The 24309-nt window shown below is 42.9% G+C and overlaps 1 protein-coding gene across 8 annotated transcripts in view; it reads left to right on the top strand.

Moving 5' to 3' along the window:
* The window catches only part of pappa2 (pappalysin 2), a 406366-nt gene that overhangs the window by 211616 nt on the left and 170441 nt on the right, over positions 1 to 24309 (top strand). For all 8 annotated transcript variants that reach the window (XR_011357548.1, XM_069937526.1, XM_069937524.1 and 5 more), the window contains exons 7-9: positions 3515 to 4010; positions 7496 to 7624; positions 13757 to 13848. Coding sequence is in view for 7 of the 8 variants with exons in the window: in XM_069937526.1 (XP_069793627.1) it covers positions 3515 to 4010; positions 7496 to 7624; positions 13757 to 13848 (717 nt within the window). In the remaining variant the exon portion in view is untranslated. The remainder of the gene's footprint in view (positions 1 to 3514; positions 4011 to 7495; positions 7625 to 13756; positions 13849 to 24309) is intronic.

Here is a 24309-nt window from a genome sequence, read left to right as displayed (position 1 = left end):
GAATACTGTGTGCAGTTCTGGTCCCCAAATTATAGGAAGTATTTTAATAAGGTAGAGAGGGTGCAGAGAAGGTTGACTAAAATGTTGCCTGGATTGCAGTATCTTGAATATGGAGAACGATTGAGTTAACTGGGTCTTTATTCATTGGAGTGTAGAAGGTTGAGGGGGGATTTGATAGAGGTATTTAAAATTATGAGGGGGATAGATAGAGTTGATGTGAATAGGCTCTTCCCCTTGAGGGTATGTGAGATTGGAATGAGGGGTCATAAGTTAAGGGTTAGGGGGCAAAAGTTTAGAAGTAACATGAAAGGGAGCTTCTTCACTCAGAGAGTGGTGGCTGAGTGGAATGACCTTCCGGAAGAGATACTTGCAGCGGGGTCAATTTTGTGATTTAAGTGAAGGTTGTATAAGTGCATGGATGTGAGGGGATTTGAGAGTTATGGACAGGGAGCAGGTAGGTGGGACTAGAGGAGATCATTTAAATCAGTGCAGACTAGAGGGGCTGTGATAGCCTGTTTCCCTACTGTAATTGTTATATGGTTATATAGTTGTTTTACACTTGCTCCATGATGGCAGATTTAAGTTTTCAGATTTATTGTCAGAGTAGATACAACCCTGAGGTTCTTTTTCCTGCATGTGAGGCAGAATCACCACTTATTGGTAGTGCAAAAAAAACTTGTACACTGTGTACACACATAAACAAATAAATGTAAATAACAGGCTGTGCAATACAGAGAGGAAAAAAACCCAAATAGAGTGCAGAAGTAAGAGTCATTAAATGAGCTCTTGATTGAGTTTATTGTTGAGCAGTCTGATGATGGAGGGTTAACAGCTGATCCTGAACCTGGTGGTGCAATTTTTGTGGCACCTATACCTCTTTCCTGTCGGTTGCGGCAAGTTCAGAGCGTGTGCTGCGTGATGTGGATCCTTGATGATTGCTGCTGCTCTCCGATGGCAGCATTCCCTGTAGATGTTCTCGATGGTGGGGAGGGTTTTGGGCTGTGTCCATTAACATTTGCAGAGCTTTACATTTGGGGCTATTGGTGCCCCCCATACCAGACTATGATGCAACTTGTCAGCACACTTTCCACCACACATCTGTAGAAATTTGCCAGTGTTTCCAGGGTCATACCAAACCTCTGCAAACAACTGAGGAAGAAGAGCTGTAAACGTGCTTTCTTTATGATGACATTAGTGTGTTGGCTCCAGGAAAGATCCTCCAAGATGGTGACTCCCAAGAAGTTAAATTTACTCACCCTATCCACATCTGATCTCCCAGGATCACTGGATCATACACATCTGGTTTTCTCTTCCTGAAGTCAACAATCAGCTCCTTGGTTTTGCTAACATTGATTGTGAGGTTGTTGTTGGTGCCCCATTTGGCCATATTTTCAATCTCCTTCCTGTATCCTGACTTATTGCCCATTTTTATACAATCCACTACCATCATATAGTCAGTGAATTTATAGATGATGTTCTTATTGTATGGAGCTACACAGTTTTAGGTGTAAATTGAGTAGAGCAGGGGTCTAAAAATGCAGACCAGTGGTGCTCCAGTACTGATGGAAATTGTAGAGGGGATGTTCTTACCGATCCTCACTGACTGGGCTCTAGAGGTGAAGAAATCAAGGATCCAATTACACAGTGGGTTATTGAGTCCCAGGTCAGTTTTGAGGGGATGATGGTGTTAAGTGCCAAATTGTAGTTGATAAAGAGCATCCTGATGTATGAATCTTTGTGGCCAGTTGTTCCAAAGCTTTGTGCGGAGCCAGTGAGATGGCATAAGCCATAAACCTGTTGTTCACAACAGGTGAATTTGAATGGATTCATGTCGCTGCTCAGACAGCAGATGATATACTGTATAACCAATAACCAATGAAGTTAACCACTGGGGCTACAACACAATCAATTTCAGATGAGAACACTGTCAGATAAGGTGGCATCCCAATCCTTTTCTCAGTCTTCCTTGCCATAATTTTGTCTCTTTTCTCAGGAAAGCCCTGAGAGCTGTGCATCTGCTGTCACCTAAAGGCCAGATTAAGGAATCACATCAGTCTTTCTTCCTCAGCAGACTGAGCCAGTTGGCTTTTTAAGGACATTCTGGTTCTATTGTCATAATTACCAATGTCAGGTCCTTTGTTTTTGCAATTTGATTTAATTAATTGGATTTAAATTCTGTAAGATTGGATTAGAACTCCTCTGGAAGTGCAGGAACTCCAGAACAAGTATTGTACCATATTCTGTACACCATTAAATCAGGATTAACAACTGAAACCCTTTCATGTGAAATCTGGCAGTAAACTTTGCACCAGGATATCATGGATGCATTCTGATGTGAGGTGCCCCCATCTCATCTTCACTTACCCATCCTTGTCCTCTCAGCCAATTGGTCAGGACATGTACACATCTATAATCCACGATGTGCAGAAAGGAGAACACATAAGGGTGGGCATTCACACAGTGTGGCACTGCAAATATTTCCAGATCCCCACTTGATAGATGGCCTAACCTAATGATGAATGTAAGGTGGGATAGGCAGGGGGGAGCCCTTAACATGTTGCAGGATATGGAAGTCTCTGGAGTAATTTAATCAGAAGAAAATGAAAAATAATTTAGCAAGTCCAAAAAACCAAGATGTAGTGAGCCTTTGGCTTAACAGTGAGGGTATAACCATTGCTGCCATGAATCACCTTCTGATGTCATTGCTGATCCTCAATTGGGATGTAGATAGGAGTTAGAGGGGTGGTGGTGTACTTTCCTTGGTGCACATGGACTCAGTCTGTCAGCAGAACGTGAGGGAAGTTGGCGAGATAGTGAAGGAACGAGGGAAGTGGTAGGTGGTAAATCCAAAACCACAGGTGTTCTGAGACCACCAGTCATTGTGAAGGTGATGTTTAGTTGTGGAGGTGGGGGTAGATATGGAGGGTAGTTGTGGAGGGGGAGGTAGTTGTGGGGGTGGAGGGATTTGTGGAGGTGGGGAGGAGAAGGGAGATTTGTGGAAGTGGGGGGGGAGTTGAGGAGGTGGAGGGTAGTCAGGAGGCAGAGGGTCATTGTGGAAATGGACCACCTTTTGTATGTGAATTTATCTCTTTGCATTTTGTTTATAGAGATCAGTGATCAGCTTTCTTCCCAGCATCCCTATCAGAAACATGTCAAATCTTTCACTTTATAGTTGGCACAGTTTTGCCCATTTACATTTTGCACAGCTTCTTGACACTGCCCACCCTTTCCTGTCATAACCAGCCAGGTCACCTAGAGTGTTGAGCATTATACAGACCCACCTCTCACCTATGATATCACCGAATGTACCACCCTCCCCATCCTTTGCCCACACTGATCCTCAGCCTCGCTGACATGGGTCTTCCCTCGCACAACCAGCAATGTCAGCTGCAACATAGCACTTACAAAGGGTATGGTGTGTTCTGGGACATCTGGAGGAGTTGCCAGCTCTGATTATAAATGCAGAATCCAACCATGGAGATGACTTGTTCAGGGCAATGCTTGTTTCCTGCAGGACCACCTGATGTGGACGAGCCCTGTGAACCCAGCCTGCGTGCCTGGAGTCCTGAGCTTCACCTTCACCACATGAACATGTCGGTACCTTGTCCTCAGCCAGAGGGTTGCATGCTGGAGGTGCGGTTTGCCCACCCTGTTGTCGCCGACTCTCTCTCCATTTGGGTGACCTACCTGTCTGCTGTTTTGGAAAGGGGCATCTCTGCTATCAAGCTTGTGACCGTAGACAAGGAGGAATTCCAGCTTGGGGGAGCTTACCACATTTTCTGCAATGTCCCACTCACTGTCAAAATCAGCATCAAAAGGAGAGTCACTGGTGTGAAGATCTATACCTTTGACGAAAAGATCGAGCTAGATGCTGTGCTCTTGACTTCCAGGTCCCAGGATCCTTTGTGCATTGTGTGCAAATCCCTGAAGTACAAGATTGTGAGGGAGCCTCCATTTCAGAAGGGGCGAGTGTTGACTGTCACCCAAAGGGAAAGAACATTCACTGATTGGTGAGTCATTTTGGTTGTGTGTTCATGCTGGAACATGTGTCATGGTGTCAAACCCCCATCCACTGAAAACCTAGCTACATGAAAGCCGATCGAGGAGTGTTGGCAGTTGAGCAAGCAGCAGGTGCACACAACTAGTTCATCCATCATGTGCTGAGGGTATGTGACAGATGATCATTGCTGCACATGGATAGACTGACTCCTTTCCAGAATTCTGCAAGACAATCTTTTGCAACCACCTGGAAGGATCTGTGGAATGAAATGAGATGAAATGGCATTGAGAATGGAATGGAGCAGAAATTACAGGATTGTTCTTCTGGGAGACTTCAACTTCCCTCATGTTGACTGGCACCTCCTGACTGCAAAAGGGATAGATGGGGCAGAATTTGTCAGGTGTATATCCAAAAAGGATTCCTGACCCACTATGTGGAACAGCCAACTGGAGGAGGGGCCAATCTGGATCTAGTACTGGGTAATGAACTTGGTGAGGTAGAAGACCTCTCAGTGGGGGGGGGGGAATTTCAGTAATAGTGACCACAACACTCTGAACATTAGCGCAGCTATGACAAAGATAAAATGGGAAAGTGTTCATTTAGGGAAGGGCTAATTACGATGGGATGAAGCAGGAACTAGGAAGAGTAAATTGGGTGAAGCAGGAGCTAGGAAGAGTAAATTGGGTGAAGCAGGAGCTAGGAAGAGTAAATTGGGAACAGATGTTCATGGGAGAAAGCACTGATATAATGTGGAAGATGTTTGGGGACCACTTGCACTGGGTTCAGGATAGGTTTGTCCCACTGAAACAGGGAAAAGATGGTGGGAGAAGGGAACCATGGCTGACAAAACAGCAAGGCATCTAGTTAAGAGGAAGAAGGAAGCATACATTAGACTTAGGAAACAGGAAGGGCTCGAGAATTCTATGGCAACCAGAAAGGAACTTAAGAAAGGACTTAGGAGATCTTGAAGGGGTTATGAGAAGGCCTTGGCAAATAGGATTAAGGAAAACCCTAAGGCATTCTATTCATATGTGAAGAACAGGAATCTAAAAATGAAGGTGGGGCCGCTTAAGGATAAAAGAGGTAGCATATGCTTTGAGGTTGAGTGGGTTGGAAAGGTCATAAATGAATATTTTGCTTCAGTGTTCACCAGAGAAAAATACCTTGATCAGAGTGAGGTTGGAATAGAACAGGTTTGTGTGCTGAACAATGTTGAGATTAAGTAAGAGGAAGTGTTGGTACTTCTTAATGGATCTTCTTTATGTCCCCGGGGCCAGATGCAATATACCCCAGCAGGAAGGGAAGGAAGAGATGGCTGGTGCATTGGCTATGATCTTTGAGTCCTCCTTGGCCACAGGCAAGGTTCCAGAGAATTGGAGAATGGCAAATGTGGTTCCCTTTTTTAAGGAAGGTAATTGGGAGAATCCTGGGAATTATACATCAGTGAGTCCTACATCAGTGGTGTGCATATACTGGAGAGAATTCTTAAGGATTTATGAGTATTTGGAGAAGTGCAGTCTACTCTAGTATACTCTATTAGTGCAGTCTACTCTATTAGGCTTTGTGAAGGGAAGGTCGAGCTTCACAAGCCTAATTGAGTTTTTTGAGGAGGTAACAAAAGAAATTGATGAAGGTAGAGCAGTAGATGTGGATCTTCGTAAGGCATTTTACAAGGTCCCCATGAAAGACACATTCAGAAAGTCATAAGGGATGGAATCCACAGAAACTTAGCTGCGTGGATTAAAAATTGGCTTCCATATAGAAAGCAGAGAGTAGTAGATGGAAAGTGTTCTTCCTGGAGTTCAGTGACTAGTGGAGTTCTGAAGGGATCTGTTCTGGGACCCCTGCTTTTTGTGATTCTTATTAACTGACTTAGATGAAGAAGTGAAAGAATGGGTCAGTAAGTTTGTGGATGGTGTTGAAGATTGTTGTAGGTTACAAAAGGATATAGACTGGATGCAGAGTTTGGTGAAAAAGTGGCAGATGGAGTTCAATCTGAATAAATATGAGGTGATGCATTTTGGAAGATCAAACCAGAAGGCTGAGTAAAGGGTTAAAGTTCAGCACAACACTGTGGGCCGAGGGGCATGTACTATGTCATTAATATTGAGACATAAGGTAGATGATGATCCCTTTTTGTTTGCCGATTAAAGTTTAACTTCTCAGGGTAATTTGGTTTAAGAGGAAAATGAAGCAGGAAACAATGCATTTTTGCAAGTTGGATTTATTTTGAAATTGAGCTTGATGACCTTTCTGAAATAAACTTTCATTCAGTTAGATTCTTCATAGATTGAAGGACTGGAAATGGAAAGAGCATAGAAGTGACGTTCTTTTATAATGGAGTTAGACACCATGACTGTGGGTTCATCGGTCTCATGCCTCGCCAGTCAAGGAATGTGTGTGTGAGAAATGGGCAATGATGGTGGTTTTGAGAAATGTTCCCTTCCCATTTCCTCTGGAGCTTACGTTATGGGGCAGTGAGCCTGTGGTGTGGCAGAGAATCCTCCTGTTCGATCTGGTGGGTGATAATAAGTTGCAATCTCTTTTGAAATTACATTTCAACCCACATGTGTTTCATATCTTGGGTTAAAAACACCAGGAAGTTTGAGATACAGGTCTGTAATGGGAATAGGCAACCAGTGTCTGGACTCGATCTAAAAGTTATTTCAAAGGCGATGAGAAAACAACCTGACATCAGGTTTTAATCAATGATGTTCTAGGAAAACCATGGCCATCAGCTTGGCCCCTCACTGCCGTGAATTACTGGTTTGCAGATGATTAGCTTCAGGCTGTGATGATACAAGAAGTATTTCACTGTTTGGAGCCATCTTCAGCAGCAGGGTCCTTCCAGACTCATTTGCACTCTTCATTCCAGACTTTGCTATTAATTTTTTTTTAAAATTAGCAGTACAGCATGGGCCCACGAGCCTTCGCTGCCCAAATCCAATCACGAGACCAAAAAACCTTCTAACTCTTGTACTTCTTTGGAACATCGGAGGAAATGAGAGCTCCTGGAGGAAACCCATGCAGACATGGGGAGGACATAAAAACTCTTCCAGGCAGAGGCAGATTCTAACCCGGGTCACTGGTGCTGTAATAACATTGTGCTAACTGCTACTCTAACCATGCTGCTATTGATCATTGGATTTCTGGGCATTTCTTTCCCAAAGGAATGACTAAAGGTGATAACTTTTTTCATTCCTCTATTTGGTTGCACAACCTTTCTCCAATTGCACAAGGTGGTTCAGACCCTTTGTTTAGTTGGTGTTGGGATCTCCCTCATGAAAGCTGTATCAGACTTGTGCAGTTTCCCACAGACATTTTCATGGGGTTGAATACAGATTTACTAATGTTAGTCAATTTTATTTTAATTTTGTGTGGTCCACTTCCTCCATGAATTAAAATGTTGAATGCTGAAAGACATGCTTTCTCTCCCAAGGAACCTGAAATGTGTTTCAGTCATGTTGCTAATATTTGTCCACGGTCCACTTTCAGGGATGTTATCTCAGGCAGAGTTTACAGCTACCAAGTGAAGGTGGCAGCGGGATCTTCATCCAGTGAACTGACCCCACCATTGGTCTACATTCATGGTAGTCCCTTCTGTGGAGATCAGAAAGTGCAAAAGTAAGAAAGAGCATTCATTCTCAAATCATGTTCTAATAATCTCTTGCACTCATTGTTGTTTGAAATATTGGTTGCAAATGTTTTTTCTGTTGGATTTCAAGGAACATCGGCTCTAATGATCCAAAGCAATTCACTGGAAGTGTTGGCGTGAGAGATATTTTTCCACTGGCATTATCATTCTTGTTTTCATCCCTGCTCACAGTTCATTGCACACAAGGACTTCCTTTTATTGGCTGATGAACCCCCTCTTGGAATTGGGTTGAGATCCAATTTGAGTAAATCTGCATTACTTGGCTGCCAAATAGTTCTGGAAATCTTTATGCATTGTTTAAGGATTGAGTTTATAATTGATCAAATTAACGGTGGACAATCTAATAATGTAGTTCACAAGATCAATAAACCTCAATGATCAAATGATCGATTTAAGACAAATGAAATGGACTTTTTACAGCAATAACATCAGTGCGTTGTCCATAATAGATCTAAAGTAGTTTTAGCCCCAGTAAAGAGTATTTTATGATGTTAACCAGCTATTGTATGCTGATATACTCACAGGTTATCTTAATGCTGGTATGTACACCAGGCATGCACACAACTGTTCCCATCATCAAAAAAAACTCACGAGAGCAGTGGTTCTCAACCTTTTTCTTTCCACTCACGTACTGCTTTTGATTAGTAAGAGATTGCTTAAGGTGGTATGTGGATGGGAAGGGAAGGTTAAGAATCACTGCTCTAGACCCAATTGTTACTGAAATATTTTGCTTGAGAAAGATCGTCAATGGCCCATTTCCTTTGGAGCTATGAAACTGTGCACATAATGAATCAATCAGGTACAATTAAAACAGTGGTTTGCAAACTTTTTCTTTCCACCCACATACTGCCTTAAGCAATCCCTTGCTATTCACAGAGCACCTATGGCATAGGGAATACCTAAAGTGGTACGTGAGTGGAAAGAAAAAGGTTGAGAACTACTGCAGTAGAGGAACCCAGAGAGTTGAGTGGGTGAGAGAGGGGGGGAGGGGGTGGTGGTGGTGGGGGGAAGGAAATTGTTAACATTTCTGGTAGAAATCCTTCAAGACCCAAAATGTTAACAATTCCCTTTCATCTCATCTGCCACAACCACCAGGTTCAGGAACAGCTGTGACCCCTCCACCATCAGACTCCTCAACAACAAACTCAATCAGGGACACATTTAAGGACATTTACTTTTGCACTTTGTTTTATTTTTCTCCTCTCTATTGCACACAGTTGTTTACATATGTTTACATGTGTACATTGTGTACAGTTTTTTGGCACTACCAATAAGTGATCATTTTGCCTGGCCCACAGGAAAAAGATCTCTGGGTTTTATGTGAATTCATGTAGATACTCTGTTAATAAAACAAAAATCTAAACTTCAGATTTCCTGCATCTGCAATTTTTCTTTATATTTTAATATCCACAGGCTGAGATTTGTAATTGCATGCAAGATCCATCTCTGTGATGTTGATTGAAAAAAATTATTTACTTGAAATACCAATGGATGGCAATGGTTTGCAACCAAATAGACATATTTAATTTTTAAACATATTTATTTTAGAGATACAACATGATCATACATCCTTCCCTCCCACAAGCCTGTGCCCCTTTTCTTGCACTGATTAATACACTGATTAACCTTCAAACCCTGTCCGTTTAAGAGGGTGGGAGGAAACTGGAGCACCTGCAGGAGGAACCAAGTGGGCACAAAGAGTACATACAAACTCATTACCAACAGCAGCAGATTTGAACCTAGGTCACTGGTGCTGTAATAGTATTGTGGCAACCATTATGTCAGAAACAAGAATATCTGAATATACAGGTGATGTCTTGGGCCTGTTGAATTGATTGGTTCTGTTGGATTCAATCTGAGGATTCCAATCATATGTGACTAAAATAAATAGTCAGCAGGTCATCCAACATCTGTGGAGAGAGAGAGAGAGAGGAGAGAGAGAGAGAGAGAGAGAGAGAGAGAGAGGCAGAATTGTGAAACAATGTTTCAGGTCAATGACTTGGTGAAGATTTCCACATCTGTTCACCACATTACAGAACGATCTGGACGTTTAGGAGAGGGTGCAAAAGATTTTGCCTGAATTAGAGAGATGGACAAACTTTTTTTTTCTGGAGCACCCAAACTGAGGGGAAAAATTCATTCTGGAGATGTGACCTACCCAGCGCAGTTGGATCTTCAGCAGCGTGGATTCGATGCTGTCGGCCTCTGCCATCTCAAGTATTTAGATGTTGGTGATGAAGTCGCTCCAATGAATGTTGAGGATGGAGCGGAGACAACGCTGGTGGGAGCGTTCTAGGAGTCGTAGGTGATGCCAGTAGAGGACCCATGATTCAGAGCCGAACAGGAGTGTGGGTATGACAATGGCTCTGTATACGCTAATCTTTGTGAGGTTTTTCAGTTGGTTGTTTTTCCAGACTCTTTTGTGTAGTCTTCCAAAGGCGCTATTTGCCTTGGCGAGTCTATTATCTATCTCGTTGTCGATCCTTGCATCTGATGAAATGGTGCAGCCGAGATAGGTAAACTGGTTGACCGTTTTGAGTTTTGTGTGCCCGATGGAGATGTGGGGGGGGCTGGTAGTCATGGTGGGGAGCTGGCTGATGGAGGACCTCAGTTTTCTTCAGGCTGACTTCCAGGCCAAACATTTTGGCAGTTTCCGCAAAACAGGACATCAAGCGCTGAAGAGTTGGCTCTGAATGGACAACTAAAGCAGCATCGTCTGCAAAGAGTAGTTCACGGACAAGTTGCTCCATTCTCAACATTCATTGGAGCGACTTCATCACCAACATCGAAGTACTCGAGATGGGAGAGGCCAACAGCATTGAATCCACGCTGCTGAAGATCCAACTGCGCTGGGTAGGTCACGTCTCCAGAATGGAGGACCATCACCTTCCCAAGATCGTGTTCTATGGCGAGCTCTCCACTGGCCACCGTGACAGAGGTGCACCAAAGAAGAGGTACAAGGACTGCCTAAAGAAATCTCTTGGTGTCTGCCACATTGACCACCGCCAGTGGGCTGATCTCGCCTCAAACCGTGCATCTTGGCGCCTCACAGTTCGGCGGGCAGCAACGTCCTTTGAAGAAGACCGCAGAGCCCACCTCACTGACAAAAGACAAAGGAGGAAAAACCCAACACCCAACCCCAACCCACCAATTTTCCCTTGCAACCGTTGCAACCGTGTCTGCCTGTCCCGCATCTGACTTGTCAGTCACCAACGAGCCTGCAGCTGACGTGGACATTACCCCTCCATAAATCTTCATCTGCGAAGCCAAGCCAAAGAAGAAGAGATTACATTGATGGGGTTAATTATAATCGGAGTCTTTCTCCCAGCATTAAATATCAGAGGGTACAGAGGCAAGGTGAGGGGGAAAGTTTGAAGTAGATTTGCGAGATGTTATATCACTGGGAGAGTGGTGGCTGGCTTGAACCTGCTGCCACGGGAGGTGGTGAAAGACAGACAACTGCAGTGTTTAAGAGGCATTTTGACAAGCAGGTGGGGGTGGAATGATAATGGGCCATATGTATGCAGGTGGGATTAGTTGAAATAGACATATTTGTCGCAATTGCTCCAGATGTCTTTGAACACTTCCTTTCTAGAGCATGAAGTGCAGGTTTCCTGATGGAGAGGAACATGAACAGGACACTGCCAAAACAGGTCATGAAAGTGGAAAAACACCAACTTATTTGTTAGCTTGAGAAATTGCACAATTTATTGTGGACCGAAGAGCTGGTTCCTGTGTGGCACTGTTCCCACTGTTTTTTTTAGATTTTTACCCTCTCTAGTTGTGTGCACTCTTGGTGTGCAACCAAATCAATTTCAGCTGCCTGACACATAACAGTAGATGAAGGTGATTTGTGCACAGTTGATACAAATTCCCAATTAATATATCATTTATTGCCAACGGCTCATTCATGACAATCACCTGTGAATTTATAGCCAACATTATGGAGTGGTTAGTGTGGAAAACCTTTTGAAGCTCATGAGAAGACAAAAATGTTGGTGCTTTTCCACTTTCATGACCATGTTTGGCAGTGTCCTTTAAGTGTTGCTGTCCATCAGGAAACCTACACATAGCTCTTGAAAGGAGGAGTTCAAATCCATATGGAGCAATGATATTTAAAATTCTGTATTTAGCAGAGCAACTGGTGGATGTAAATATCTGGACTTTTGGTGGGGGACTGGGGCCGGGGACTTTTATGAGATTGCACGCAAGAAAAGGTGAGGATGAATGACGTTGTGGATAACCTATTATTGGAATGGTTAATGGAGCATTGAAGAAGATAGAAGGGAGTCATGAATTATTTTAAGATTAGTATACAGACTGATTGAAGTGTTTCTGTCTTAAATGAAGGGACAAAGTTAAGTGCGCAAACTTCCTGGTTGCTCCAACCAACATGGAGTGAGAATGTAAGATGTTTTATGGCTTGTGTTATGGCTGTTCAGGTCAAGGAAATTTACCTTGCAGGATTCACACATTACTCCCTAAACTGTGGAGATACAGAATGCAATATGCTCTCAAGGCTTTCTTTTTAATGGGGGGGGGGGGGGGTGTGGAAATAAAGTTAATAAAGGAGATTAAGTAGATAAACACAATTTATCATTTTTCAAATGATGTGGCCTTAGGTTACTGAAAATCGTGACATGGACATTTCTCTTGAAACACACCCTGTAACGTGTGAATCACCTGTATAGGAAGGTTGAGATAGTGGGCAAGAAGCAGACATGTTATGTGGGGAGATTATGGCAGTACACAGCTTGTTGGAGGAATCAGAAAACAGAGCAGTTTATTTTCATTGAGTCAATAAAAAAAATGTTGGTTTATACAGAGAAATAGAATAAACTAATGAAATCAATGAATTGGTAGTTAGGAAATGTATATAAATTGTTCCCTTTTATTGTATGACATGCAAGAAAAAATTCATCTGTAATGTAATTGTTCAAGCCTTTGGTGGGATTACGTTTGGAATACTAAGTGAAATTCTGATTTCTATATCCATGGAAGATACATTTCCCTTGGAAGGGAATCCAGACTAGTTCTTGGAATGAGAGTGTTGAGGTCAGATGATTAGAAGAGGCATGATATTATTTTGAAATTAATGAGATTCTGAGGTAAGCTGGCAGGGAAGATGATGAGGTCATTCTGGGAAAGTAAAACTAAAAGCAAAGTTTCACCTGAACATCCATCAGGTGAGGAGAAATTCTTATGCTCAGGGGACCATATATAGGTCTATATTTTTTTCTTATTGGGAGGGCTGTAGATGCTTAGCCACTGAGTACAATCAAGTTTGAGAATGATATATAGAGGACATAGTCATCAAAGGATGTGGAATAAGATGAAAATTGACTGAAAATAAACAAAAATTGCAGGTCCTGAAAATTTAAAAATGAAATTATTGGAAACTGAGCAAGTTAGATAAGGATAAGATTTTTTTTAAAAGTTATTTTCTGTTGTCAAAAAGATATTGGGAGATATGAATAGATAAAGTGGATAACTGTGACATGATAAGACCAAGCCATGTGGATTAATGGGGCAATTAAAGAATAATTTGCTGCTTGTTGGTGTTGTCTGCTGCCAACAGCAGGGCTGTGGACTTGCCCAAATGGTCAGACTGACTTTGTGTGGAGAGATGAACCAAGTCTAGATAATTTAGTAATTTAGACATACAGTAAGGTAACAGGTCCTTCTAGCCCATGAGCCCGTTTCCCACACATGCACCAATTAACCTACAATTCCCATATAGTTTTGAAGGGTGGAAGGAAACTGGAGAACCACACAGGCACAGGGAGAACGTCCAAACTCCTTATGCTGGGCACTGGCGCTATAATAGGATTATGCCAACTTCTATGCTAACAACAATATAACTAGGAGGAATGACCAGTTCTGATCCACCCACAATGAGCTTCGATGCTGTGTATCCATTTCTTTTTCTTGAGGAGGCTTGAGAGACTTTAAAACCTGCTGTTCCTCCTCCTTTTTATGGTTTTAGTAACAGCTGTCTCATTGTTCTGCAAAGTCCCTATTGTTTATCTTTATGACTGCTTGGTTTATTGGATGTTGTGTGTTGTTTGCAAAGTTCTGACATCCTTTGTCCTATTTCCCAGGAGCCTGGGGGAAGAATGTGATGATGGTAATTTGTTGGATGGTGATGGCTGCTCAAGAAAGTGTCAGAAGGAGAAATTGTTCAACTGCATGGGTGAGTCTCTAGTTAATTATGTACAGGACATATTCAAAACTAATAGTGGAAAGGAAAAAGGAAAAAAAGGTTGATGGTAAAATCTAACCCCATCCACCAACCAAGAATGAAATTGGTATTCAAGCAGCCTTGAAATCAATCAAACGGCCTCCGGATATCCAATGAAACATGCCCATTGACTGCATCCCCCCACCTTGATTGTCCCAATTATGAAAGTAAGCTATAAATGGACCTCAAGTCTTATTGAAAGAGATCTTAATCTTCCTAATATTATATCTGTTTTTTTTCCAAACTTATAAAGCACATAATATCCAAAAACCACCGTCTTTGTGTGGGTGGAAAGTCCTCTTTCTATTTAAGTATTTGGTTCTAGACCAATCCCAAAAATGGCTGAAAATGTTCTGAAAATAGCTGACCAATATTTTGCTAAACTTGCACAAAACCAAAACATATGTATCAAGAGGCTTCAAATCTTTTATATTTGTCACACAATGAGTTGATATCTGGATAGATTTGAGCAAGCTTAACTTTAGAAAAATGTACTCTATGCACCATTTTAAATTGAAATAGGGCTTCTTAACTCTCCTATCAACCTGTGCGGTGACCGTGAGGGATATATGGATTTGAACCTCAAGGTCCCTCTTTTCATCCAAACTTTTAAGTAACTGACTATAAACGCTGTACTCAGCCTTTGAAAATACATCCCTTCAAACTTATCTGGATTGAACTTCATCTGCTACTTTTCTGCCCAACTCTGCATCCTGTCTATATCCTTTTTTAACCTTCGACAACCTTCAGCTCCATCCACAACTCCTCCAACCTTCGTGTCATCCGCAAATTTACTGACCCATCCTTCCACTTCTTTATCCAGGTCATTTGATTCTCCCTATTACCTTTTTAAAACAAGGGGTCTACATTTGCCATTCTCCAATCCTCTAGCCGACCATATTAAATCCCCCAATCATTCCTACAGTAAGGTGTCTGTCTTCACCCTAATCCATTATCAGGGCGAGCTAAACCTGAGGAACAAGAAATATTCCTCCAGGACAGATTTAAGCCTAATTACATGAATGTTGATGCTTCTAATTTGAGGTAGCCCCACAGCCATCTGATTCCAGTTCCCATCCTTTATTTTGCTACTTTTCCATTTAATTTGTTTATCTGTAAATGTCCATCCACCCTTCCCAAAGGTTTCACCTTCTACCTGTTTCTCCAGCTCTCACATGTTCTGTCCTATCCCTTCTCTGCCACCCCCCCACCCCCGAGCTTCTTTCCTCCTTTATACAGTAATATTTCCTTTTAATCAGTCTTCATGAAGGGTTTTGACTCAAAATGTTGACTGACCATTTCTACCCACATATGGTGTCTGATCTACTGAGTTCCTCCAACAATTCTCTGTCTGTTCAACATTCCAACATCTATAGATATGTGTTTGGCCAAGTATATACCTGTAGTTCTTATTTGCACCATATTTTTCTAAATAAGTTATTGATTGTTGCCAATGTTTTTGCTTCAAGCCTAACTCTGTAAAATAAAACGCAGCAATTCTTTCATTTTACATTTAAATTTAGACATACAGTGCAGTAACAAACCCATCCAGCCCATGAACCTGTGGCCCCCTGTTGTGTTGGGAATTGTATCAGGTTCAATGGGTTCAGACACAAGTTTCAGTCAAGGATAACTATTGTATGCAGAAGGGAATTAAACAAGAGAAGGTGCCAAATGATACTCAATATTGAATGCTGTGACCAGAACTACACACAATACTCCGTGTAGGCTTGCCAGTGTTTTAATGTCCTAATTTTTGTTGTTTCAAAGTGGCCAGGTGTGTTGACAGCAGGACCCCGACCCACCCCACCATGCAGCAGAGCATGAGTTAAGCTGGTCCACCACTTATTGCAGCACGTTGAGCCAGCCCTTGAATGTATGGTTGGGTGTCAGCATGTGCAGTTTTCATTTGAAGAGACCATTTATTCTCTCTATGAGATCTGATGCCTATGGGTTGTTGGGGATGTGCAACAGGCATGAGAAACCAGCCTCTGCCACCCAGTTTTGTATTTTGTTCCCTGTAAAGTGTGAGCCTTGATTGGACTGTACCTCTCATGAGAGGAGAGGTACTTTAAGTCCTCAGATGGTGTTGTTCTGGCCAGCTTTTCCACAGGACACTGCCACCAGGACACCAGAATAGGTGTCCACCATCGTGAGTATAAAGGCTATTTTATTTTGGTGTGGGAGAGTGCCAAAATGGTCTGTGCCAGAAATAGTCTATTTGCCGCAATGAATGTGCCCTGCACCCATAGCCAGCACCATGGTTTAAATTGCTGACAGGTGGAACAGTTGTCTACTGCTGTCAACACCTGATCGCATTAAAGCCACCCCTAAGCCCTCTTCGCACCATTACGTTGAGTTGGATGCCAGGTGACTGCTCTTTTTGTGAGCCGATGCTGCCAGGGCACTGGAGTCTACATCATCCGAGCGATTGGAGGCTGAGCAGATTTGCACTGTGCAGACAATGGCTGTATTGTGTGCTGCCTTTGCTGTGGCCTTGTTAGTGTGGGCATCCACAAGGACATATGGTCCTCTACCCATCCTGCTCCCAGATGTACCATCAGTGCTGCTGGCCCAACAGTAGGGTGTTTGTAGATCTTCCATCCCATGTCATGCTAGTGTGCCATCCAGACTGCCATCCCATACACCACCATCCATGAGCCCGTATTGTCGATTTCCCGTCACACATTGGAGATAATCTCTGCCCTGATGACAGTAGCATTCACCTCAGGTGAGGGAGGAGCAAAAGGCTGCATAGTCTGAGGTGCGGTGAGTGGTGCACTCTTGCACAGCTTTCTCCTGCAGTGCTCCTGCCACAGTGTGAACATGGCAGAGGTGGAGAAATTATGAATACAGGGATGATCTACACTGGCACGTGTTAGAACAAAATACATTTTTCTGTGGATCAATGGAAATGTAGTCTCAATACTTGGTCTCAGTATGCTTGGTCTCAATGCAACACACCTTTGCGGGTGCTCCCCACTGTCTATTTCTACCCCCTTCAGAAGGATAATGGTTTTCTTGATAGTTTTACCTATCACCGGTCTCATCAAGGACAAGACCACCCCCCTGAGTCAGGGCAGGCAGTGGTCACCAAATGGTCCACCAAGGTGGCGGTTACCCTGGCATCTTCAAGGAAGTTGTACCTGATAGTCCCTCCATAGAGGCTGGTAATAAGAGTCCACTGCTTGATGACTTTTGTGCCTTCACTGACTGTATGCCATTGTCGTGGGCTCTTCAGGTCTCACTCCAGGAGCATGGGGAATTTGGCTTGCATTGCAGGCACCATCCAATCTCAAAAAGTGGTGGCCTCAATGATCCCCTCAGGTGGCACCCGTGGGGATTTATTTACTGTCTTCTGTGCGGACAGACAACCCAGAGTACTAACCTCCAGGTGGGAGAGGCAAATATGGAGAGCTCCCTCGTCTGACAGTCAGTGCAACCATGTAGCAAGGTGTTTGTCTGTCTGTTAGCGTTATCTATCTGCCAGCCTAGTTAAATCCTTAGCAGAGTAGTCCAAGGTTTCCACAGTTTCATAGTGGCCCCTCGCTTGTCCACTCAAATCTTCCCCATTCTTGACAGCTTCCCCATTGGAGAAGGTTGACGGGGGTCATTGTGGTGGATTTGGGACCACATGGTCACCGGCTAGGCTTACAGAGCCTCAGGTATGCGGGGGGGGGGGGGGAGGGGCGGAAGATGTGGGGTGGTGGGGGGGTTATGTACATAGTGGGACTCAGCCTCTTCAAAGTCATCATCGTCCATCCTCGTGTCCCCATCCCCTATCCATACATCACTCTCTCTTCTGCACAGGATAATAGCTCTGAACTTAACAGGATCCACCTGCTAGCCAGTTCAGAGGGCTGCCTGCAGCTCTGGTGTATCTGGCCTGGAGGCTGCCTATGTGTGTCTGTAGAGCTCGTCGAAAGAATCAAAGACGTTGATCCAAACGAAGTCTTTTATTAGCAAAAGACAGGAGCTCGTCACAGGTGGCTGACCAGTCTGGAATGATCCGACCTGGCTAGGGACACAACCCTTTAAGGCCCAGACAGTAGACATGGCTTAGCTCTCAGCCAATCGCTGTGAGCACAGTCTAGATACTGTAACTATATACACTATATACATTGGTGATAGATCTGGACTATCACAGTGCCCAGATAGTATCCAGTGCCTCCTGCAGGGAGCCACAGTTGTGTTTCAGGGACTCTATCTGCTCATCCTTCAGAGCACCCTGTTTCGTTAAATCTAGTGTGGTATACCACTGACACCTCAGTGGGTATATCAGCAACCAAAGAGCTCCCCCATGACTCCCGCTGGCCTTGGGGAAATCCTGATTCCGCCAAGAGAGAGGCCACGTGGTGCCCTATCTTCTCTCCTTAGGGCTCCAGCAGGTCAAACTAGTTGCCTGGGATGGCATGGACCGCCAACGAGCTGCTAACTTGCTGAACCTCTGACTTTTGGTCCACCTGGGATTTTAAATTCTGCCCCCAGTGTCCCCCTGCAATTGGCGAGCTCCCATCTCCCTCCCCATTAATGAGCAGGTACTCTATAAAGCACTCACTCATGCACTCACTCACACTCACTCACACTCACACTCACTCACACTCACTCACACTCACTCACACTCACTCACACTCACTCACACTCACTCACACTCACTCACACTCACTCACACTCACTCACACTCACTCACACTCACTCACACTCACTCACACTCACTCACACTCACTCACACTCACTCACTCTCACTCACTCTCACTCACTCTCACTCACTCTCACTCACTCTCACTCACTCTCACTCACTCTCACTCACACTCACTCACACTCACTCACACTCACTCACACTCACTCACACTCACTCACACTCACTCACACTCACTCACACTCACTCACACTCACTCACACTCACTCACACTCACTCACTCTCACACTCACTCACACTCACTCACACTCACTCACACTCACTCACACTCACTCACACTCACTCACACTCACTCACACTCACTCACACTCACTCACACTCACTCACACTCACTCACACTCACTCACACTCACTCACACTCACTCACACTCACTCACACTCACTCACACTCACTCACACTCACTCACTCACACTCACTCACTCACACTCACTCACTCTCACTCACTCACTCTCACTCACTCACTCTCACTCACTCTCACTCACTCTCACTCACTCTCACTCACACTCACTCTCACTCTCACTCACTCTCACTCACTCTCACTCACTCTCACTCACTCTCACTCACTCTCACTCACTCTCACTCACTCTCACTCACTCTCACTCACTCTCACTCACTCTCACTCACTCTCACTCACTCTCACTCACTCTCACTCACTCTCACTCACTCTCACTCACTCTCACTCACTCACTCACTCTCACTCACTCTCACTCACTCACTCACACTCACTCACTCACTCACTCACTCACTCACTCACTCACTCACTCACTCTCACACTCACTCACACTCTCATTCTCACTCACCCTCACCCTCCAGACACAAGTTTTACAGCCTCGGGTAACTTTATTGTAAACAGAAAGGAATTAAACTGGGGTAGATGCCAAATGAAACTCAATATTCAAATAATTAGATGGACTCCGATAGCAGTACCATCTATTCTCTACACAATATGTAGCTTAATCACTGCAATGGTGTAAGCAGGCACATCAGGTGTGATAATCCCTGATACCATTGGCTGCTTACCCTACCACTCTTTCTCACGAGAATGTGCACACTTCTACAAGAGAGGGACTTCCATGCACACTCCCCTTTCTCTGTACCAAAGGATGCGTCTCACTGCAAGTATAGCTCTAATGCAATATTACTGCTCAACTAAGTGTAGTGCACAACTTACCCATGATTCCTCCAGCAATGTCCACAGCTGTGACCTGGCTTGGAGCAGTGCTTGTGGCTAGGACCAAAAGGCAGAAGAGAGTGAACTATTCCACATGTTGGACTTTATAGTGTTGTGGGCCACTGATGACACTGAGTTATTCTCATGAGCTAACGTTAAGGTGTACTCTAATGGTGGGTGGCAACCAACCTTGATTAGCAGCTTATGCGACTTCCGACTAAGTTACAGACAGGGAGATCATGTGATCCACCACAATCCACATTTGACACTCCCAAATACACCAATTAACTAACAATCCCATATGTTTTTAAAGGATATTTTTAGTACCCTAAGAAGACCCCTTAATATTCTCACTTAAATTGTTTACTAATTTTAATATGCTGAAAAACATTCCCACTGCAAAAGAAATGGCATTATTTTTGACTTTTTTTGCCAATTTATTGGGCCTGATATTGATTTTCTACTGAATCTAACTTCACCAAATTTAACTTTGATTCACCAGGCCTTTTCCATTCTTGTATCTATTTCCTGTCCTGGTCACTATGTTCTCACACCAATTTTTGTCTTCACGCCATTTACTAATTTTCTGGAACTAAATCTTTATTTAACCAGAAATTATTTATGTTTAATGATCGTCAGATGACTGTAACTCTCAGCTTCTTCATATTAAATGGGATTAGTGTAGACAGGGACAATGATCTCCACAGACATGGTGGGAATAGGGACCTGTTTTTATGCTGTATGACTCCCTCCTTTGTGGAATATGAGCTTTGCTGATACATTTGTATAATTGGAGCACATTGGCTTGTAAATTACATTGTGAAGCAGTTGTGCATGAGTTCTGTATGCATTGTGCTGAGTTTTGCTTTGTCCATTGTTTGTATACAGATTAGATACAATGAACTCCTCCATTTTCTTGTCATCAGCTTTAACTCCTTGAATATAAAATGCAGCTTTCTGAACTTCAGAAAACTTAACACCAGCATCGAATAGACCAATATCTTTACTAACACAGATTATAAGGTAATAGCTAAACTATTAGCCAACAGATTGGCTGACTGTGTACCAAAAATAGTAAAACTAGATCAAACTGGATTTATTAAAAAAAGACGAACAATGGACAATATCTGTAAATTCATTAACTTAATCCATGCAGTACAAGGAAACAAAACTCCAACAGTAGTGGTTGCTTTAGACGCAGAGAAAGCCTTTGACAGAGTAGAATGAAATTATTTATTCAAAGTACTACAAAAATTCAACCTACCAGAGAAATATATTAATTGGATTAAAGCATTATATAAGGGACCATTGGCGAAAGTGACAATAAATGGATATATACCAAACCAATTTAAATTAAGCAGATCAACAAGGCGGGGATGTCCACTATCTCTCTCACTGTTCGCGTTAGTTATAGAATCACTAGCAGAACTGATAAGAACAGAAAACAAAATAAGAGGGATAAAAATAAAAGAGAAGGAATATAAAATCAGCCTATTTGCAGATGACGTTATAATATACTTAACAGAACCAGAAATATCAATAAAAGAATTACATAAGAAAATGTATTCCATTAGAAAAAATAACACATAATTTAAGAAATAACAACACAATATTTGAACAAATATTGAACCATACATGAAACACAATAGAGAAATCCTACCATGGACCTCTACCACCTAAAATGACAGAAGGAGAAGACAACGAAATGAACTGACTCAGTATATGAAAGTAAAGGACAAAAATTTCTTGTTTATTTTTATTAAGTGATGACATTGTTTAACGGGTTTAATGTATCATATGGATTGAACTTTGAATAAATGGGAAAGGGGGGTGAAGGAGGGAGGGAAAGGAGGGGGGAAAAGGGGAGAAAATGACACTATATATTCAAGAGAAAAATGTCTGTATGTATTTTGGTCAGTATGGTTCATAGTGTGAAAAAAAAAGAAAGGCATTGAAACATGCAACCAAATAAAGAAGTGCTGGAGGAGAAAGAGAGTGGCCAAAAGGTGGCTGGGAGCAGGTTGTGTTGGCCAAAAGGTGGTTGGGAGCAGGTTGTGTTGGTCAAAAGGTGGCTGGGAACAGGTTGTGTTGGCCAAAAGGTGGCTGGGAGCAGGTTGTGTTGGCCAAAAGGTGGCTGGGTGCAGGTTGTGTTGGCCAAAAGGTGGTTGGGTGCAGGTTGTGTTGGCCAAAAGGTGGCTGGGAGCAGGTTGTGTTGGCCAAAAGGTGGCTGGGAGCAGGTTGTGTTGGCCAAAAGGTGGCTGGGAGCAGGTTGTGTTGGCCAAAAGGTGGCTGGGAGCAGGTTGTGTTGGCCAAAAGGTGGCTGGGAGCAGGTTGTGTTGGCCAAAAGGTGGCTGGGAGCAGGTTGTGTTGGCCAAAAGGTGGCTGGGAGTAGGTTGTGTTGGCCAAAAGGTGGCTGGGAGCAGGTTGTGTTGGCCAAAAGGTGGCTGGGAGCAGGTTGTGTTGGCCAAAAGGTGGCCGGGAGCAGGTTGTGTTGTTTGATGGGGAGCAGAAACATGGACATTCAGTTTTATGTCCATTACTGTGACATCACCTCAGGATTCCTCTCTCTGAGTCCAACACATTCCAGCAGAGCCTTTCAAAGTCATCGAGTTAAACAACACAGAATCAGACCCTTGCCAATGCTATGCAAAGTTGAGATACAATGTTCCAATATATTCTCTGTTCTCCTACCTCTGAAGGCAAGCAGGCCACATGCTGCCTTCATTACTTGATCAACCTCTGTTACCATTTTCAAACATCGATGGGATTTGGAGCCTGAGGTCTCTGTTTATCAGCATTCCATGATAGCCTCATTTTTTCATTTAAAAGGCAGTTTCTCACCCTAGTTTGGAATAAATTTCACCTGCCAGCATTCTCTCCAAATTTACAGATGATATACATCCTATTGTAGCCTCAGAAACTTTCCTTGCTATCTAAAACACCAACTTAGTGTTGTTCACATACTTACAAATCATTCCTTCAATGTTCACATCCATGTTGTTGATATACATTACAAGTAGCCATTTCCTGCAGGGCACCACTGGTCCCAGACCTACAATCCAGAAATCACCCTCCACCACAACCCTCTGCCTCTGATCACTCCTCCAATTTTGGATTCAATTGGCCAGCTCACCTTGGACCCTGGCTGTAAAGTCCCAAAAGTGTAAAGTGCCTTCCTGAAATTCCTTCAAGTTTCCACCCCTTTCATTTTTAATTGCTCCTCAGAATTTTCCTCTGACCAAATGCTAGGTGATCTGCCCTTACACAACCTTTTGTGACTTGACCTCTATTTTGTCTGGTGACATTGCCTTTGGACCCTTTGCCACATTAAAATTGCCGCTTGATTGGAAGGTTCTTTTATACAACTTATTGTGTGTGCAATTATTCTGATTACTCAATGGATTAAAGTTGATGGTAGTTTTGAAAACAGCATTGGCCTGTGATCTCAACGAGCAACATGATTTTCAAACAATAGTCTCAATTCTTGCTGAGCTATTTACGGGTTAAAACTTGGTGGAGTATTGCTGGCCAATAGCCTTTTTTTCTGCTCATGTGTATTGCATTATAAGGGGTTATATGTCAATTAAGTCTGAATTTAATGGGGCGTTTATACTTTCCCACCAAATGCTTATGTTTCTTAAATTTGTTTTTAATGTCCTTCTTTGATGAAGACTGGTACTAATTAAGGTTCAGTGATGCTGTGCTGGTGGTATTGATATAATGTGATTCAGTGAAAAATTAGGTAACTGTTAATTAGAGAAAGTTCATGGATATAATCAGTTTCATGTTCTTTTGCTTTCCATTCAGAGACCGACGCAAGGCCATTCATTCTCATGGTTAAAATGTTCTCAAAAAAAATTGTATTTTTTAAAGAAAAAAGAAACAACTGCTCTTAATACAAAACATTCTTGAGCTGCATCCACTCTTCCAGCCATATGGCAAAACGACGTGGGTCACTGAAATCAGCTGACCTTAATTTTATCTGCATGCCAGATGACCAGGTACATTTTATACAATGTCCTGTCACGCATCTGAAGGCTGTGATCTGATAATTAAAAACCCTGCAGGAAAGAAACTAACATCATGTACAAATTCTTGTTTTTACTGTTTCTCAATCTCACGCACTTCTAAAACCCAAACTTTGAAGAACCATGCTTTTGGGACTGATTTACTGTGCCAAATTGCATCTGGCGAAGTAAACCCACCTCTGGACAGCAACTTTTTTTTTAAAAACAGCAATTAGAAATGTTCATTCAACCAAAGGAAAGAGGCCCCTTTCTCTTGGATGTTACCCGAGGCTTTTCCCAAGCCTTTGAATACTTGCGTGTTGTTGGATGAAGTTAAGGTGTAGTTAGAGAAACACTTGGGTGAAAGAATAGAAGAGTAGGCTGATGTCATCAGACATCAGCATGGACATCGACCTGTGCTTGTGTATTCTACATGGTCTTGTGGCCATTACTGCCTATCCATTAGCCTATCTCCTTTTCTCAGTATGCAGAATTTTAGCATCTCATGGTATTTGAATTGATGTCTGAAGCAGGA

The sequence above is a fragment of the Narcine bancroftii genome, chromosome 5, assembly GCF_036971445.1.
Source record: "Narcine bancroftii isolate sNarBan1 chromosome 5, sNarBan1.hap1, whole genome shotgun sequence".
NCBI classification, from domain to species: Eukaryota; Metazoa; Chordata; class Chondrichthyes; order Torpediniformes; family Narcinidae; genus Narcine; species Narcine bancroftii.
The sequence above is the reverse complement of the archived record's forward strand: the minus strand, read 5'-3'. Positions and strand labels throughout refer to the sequence as shown.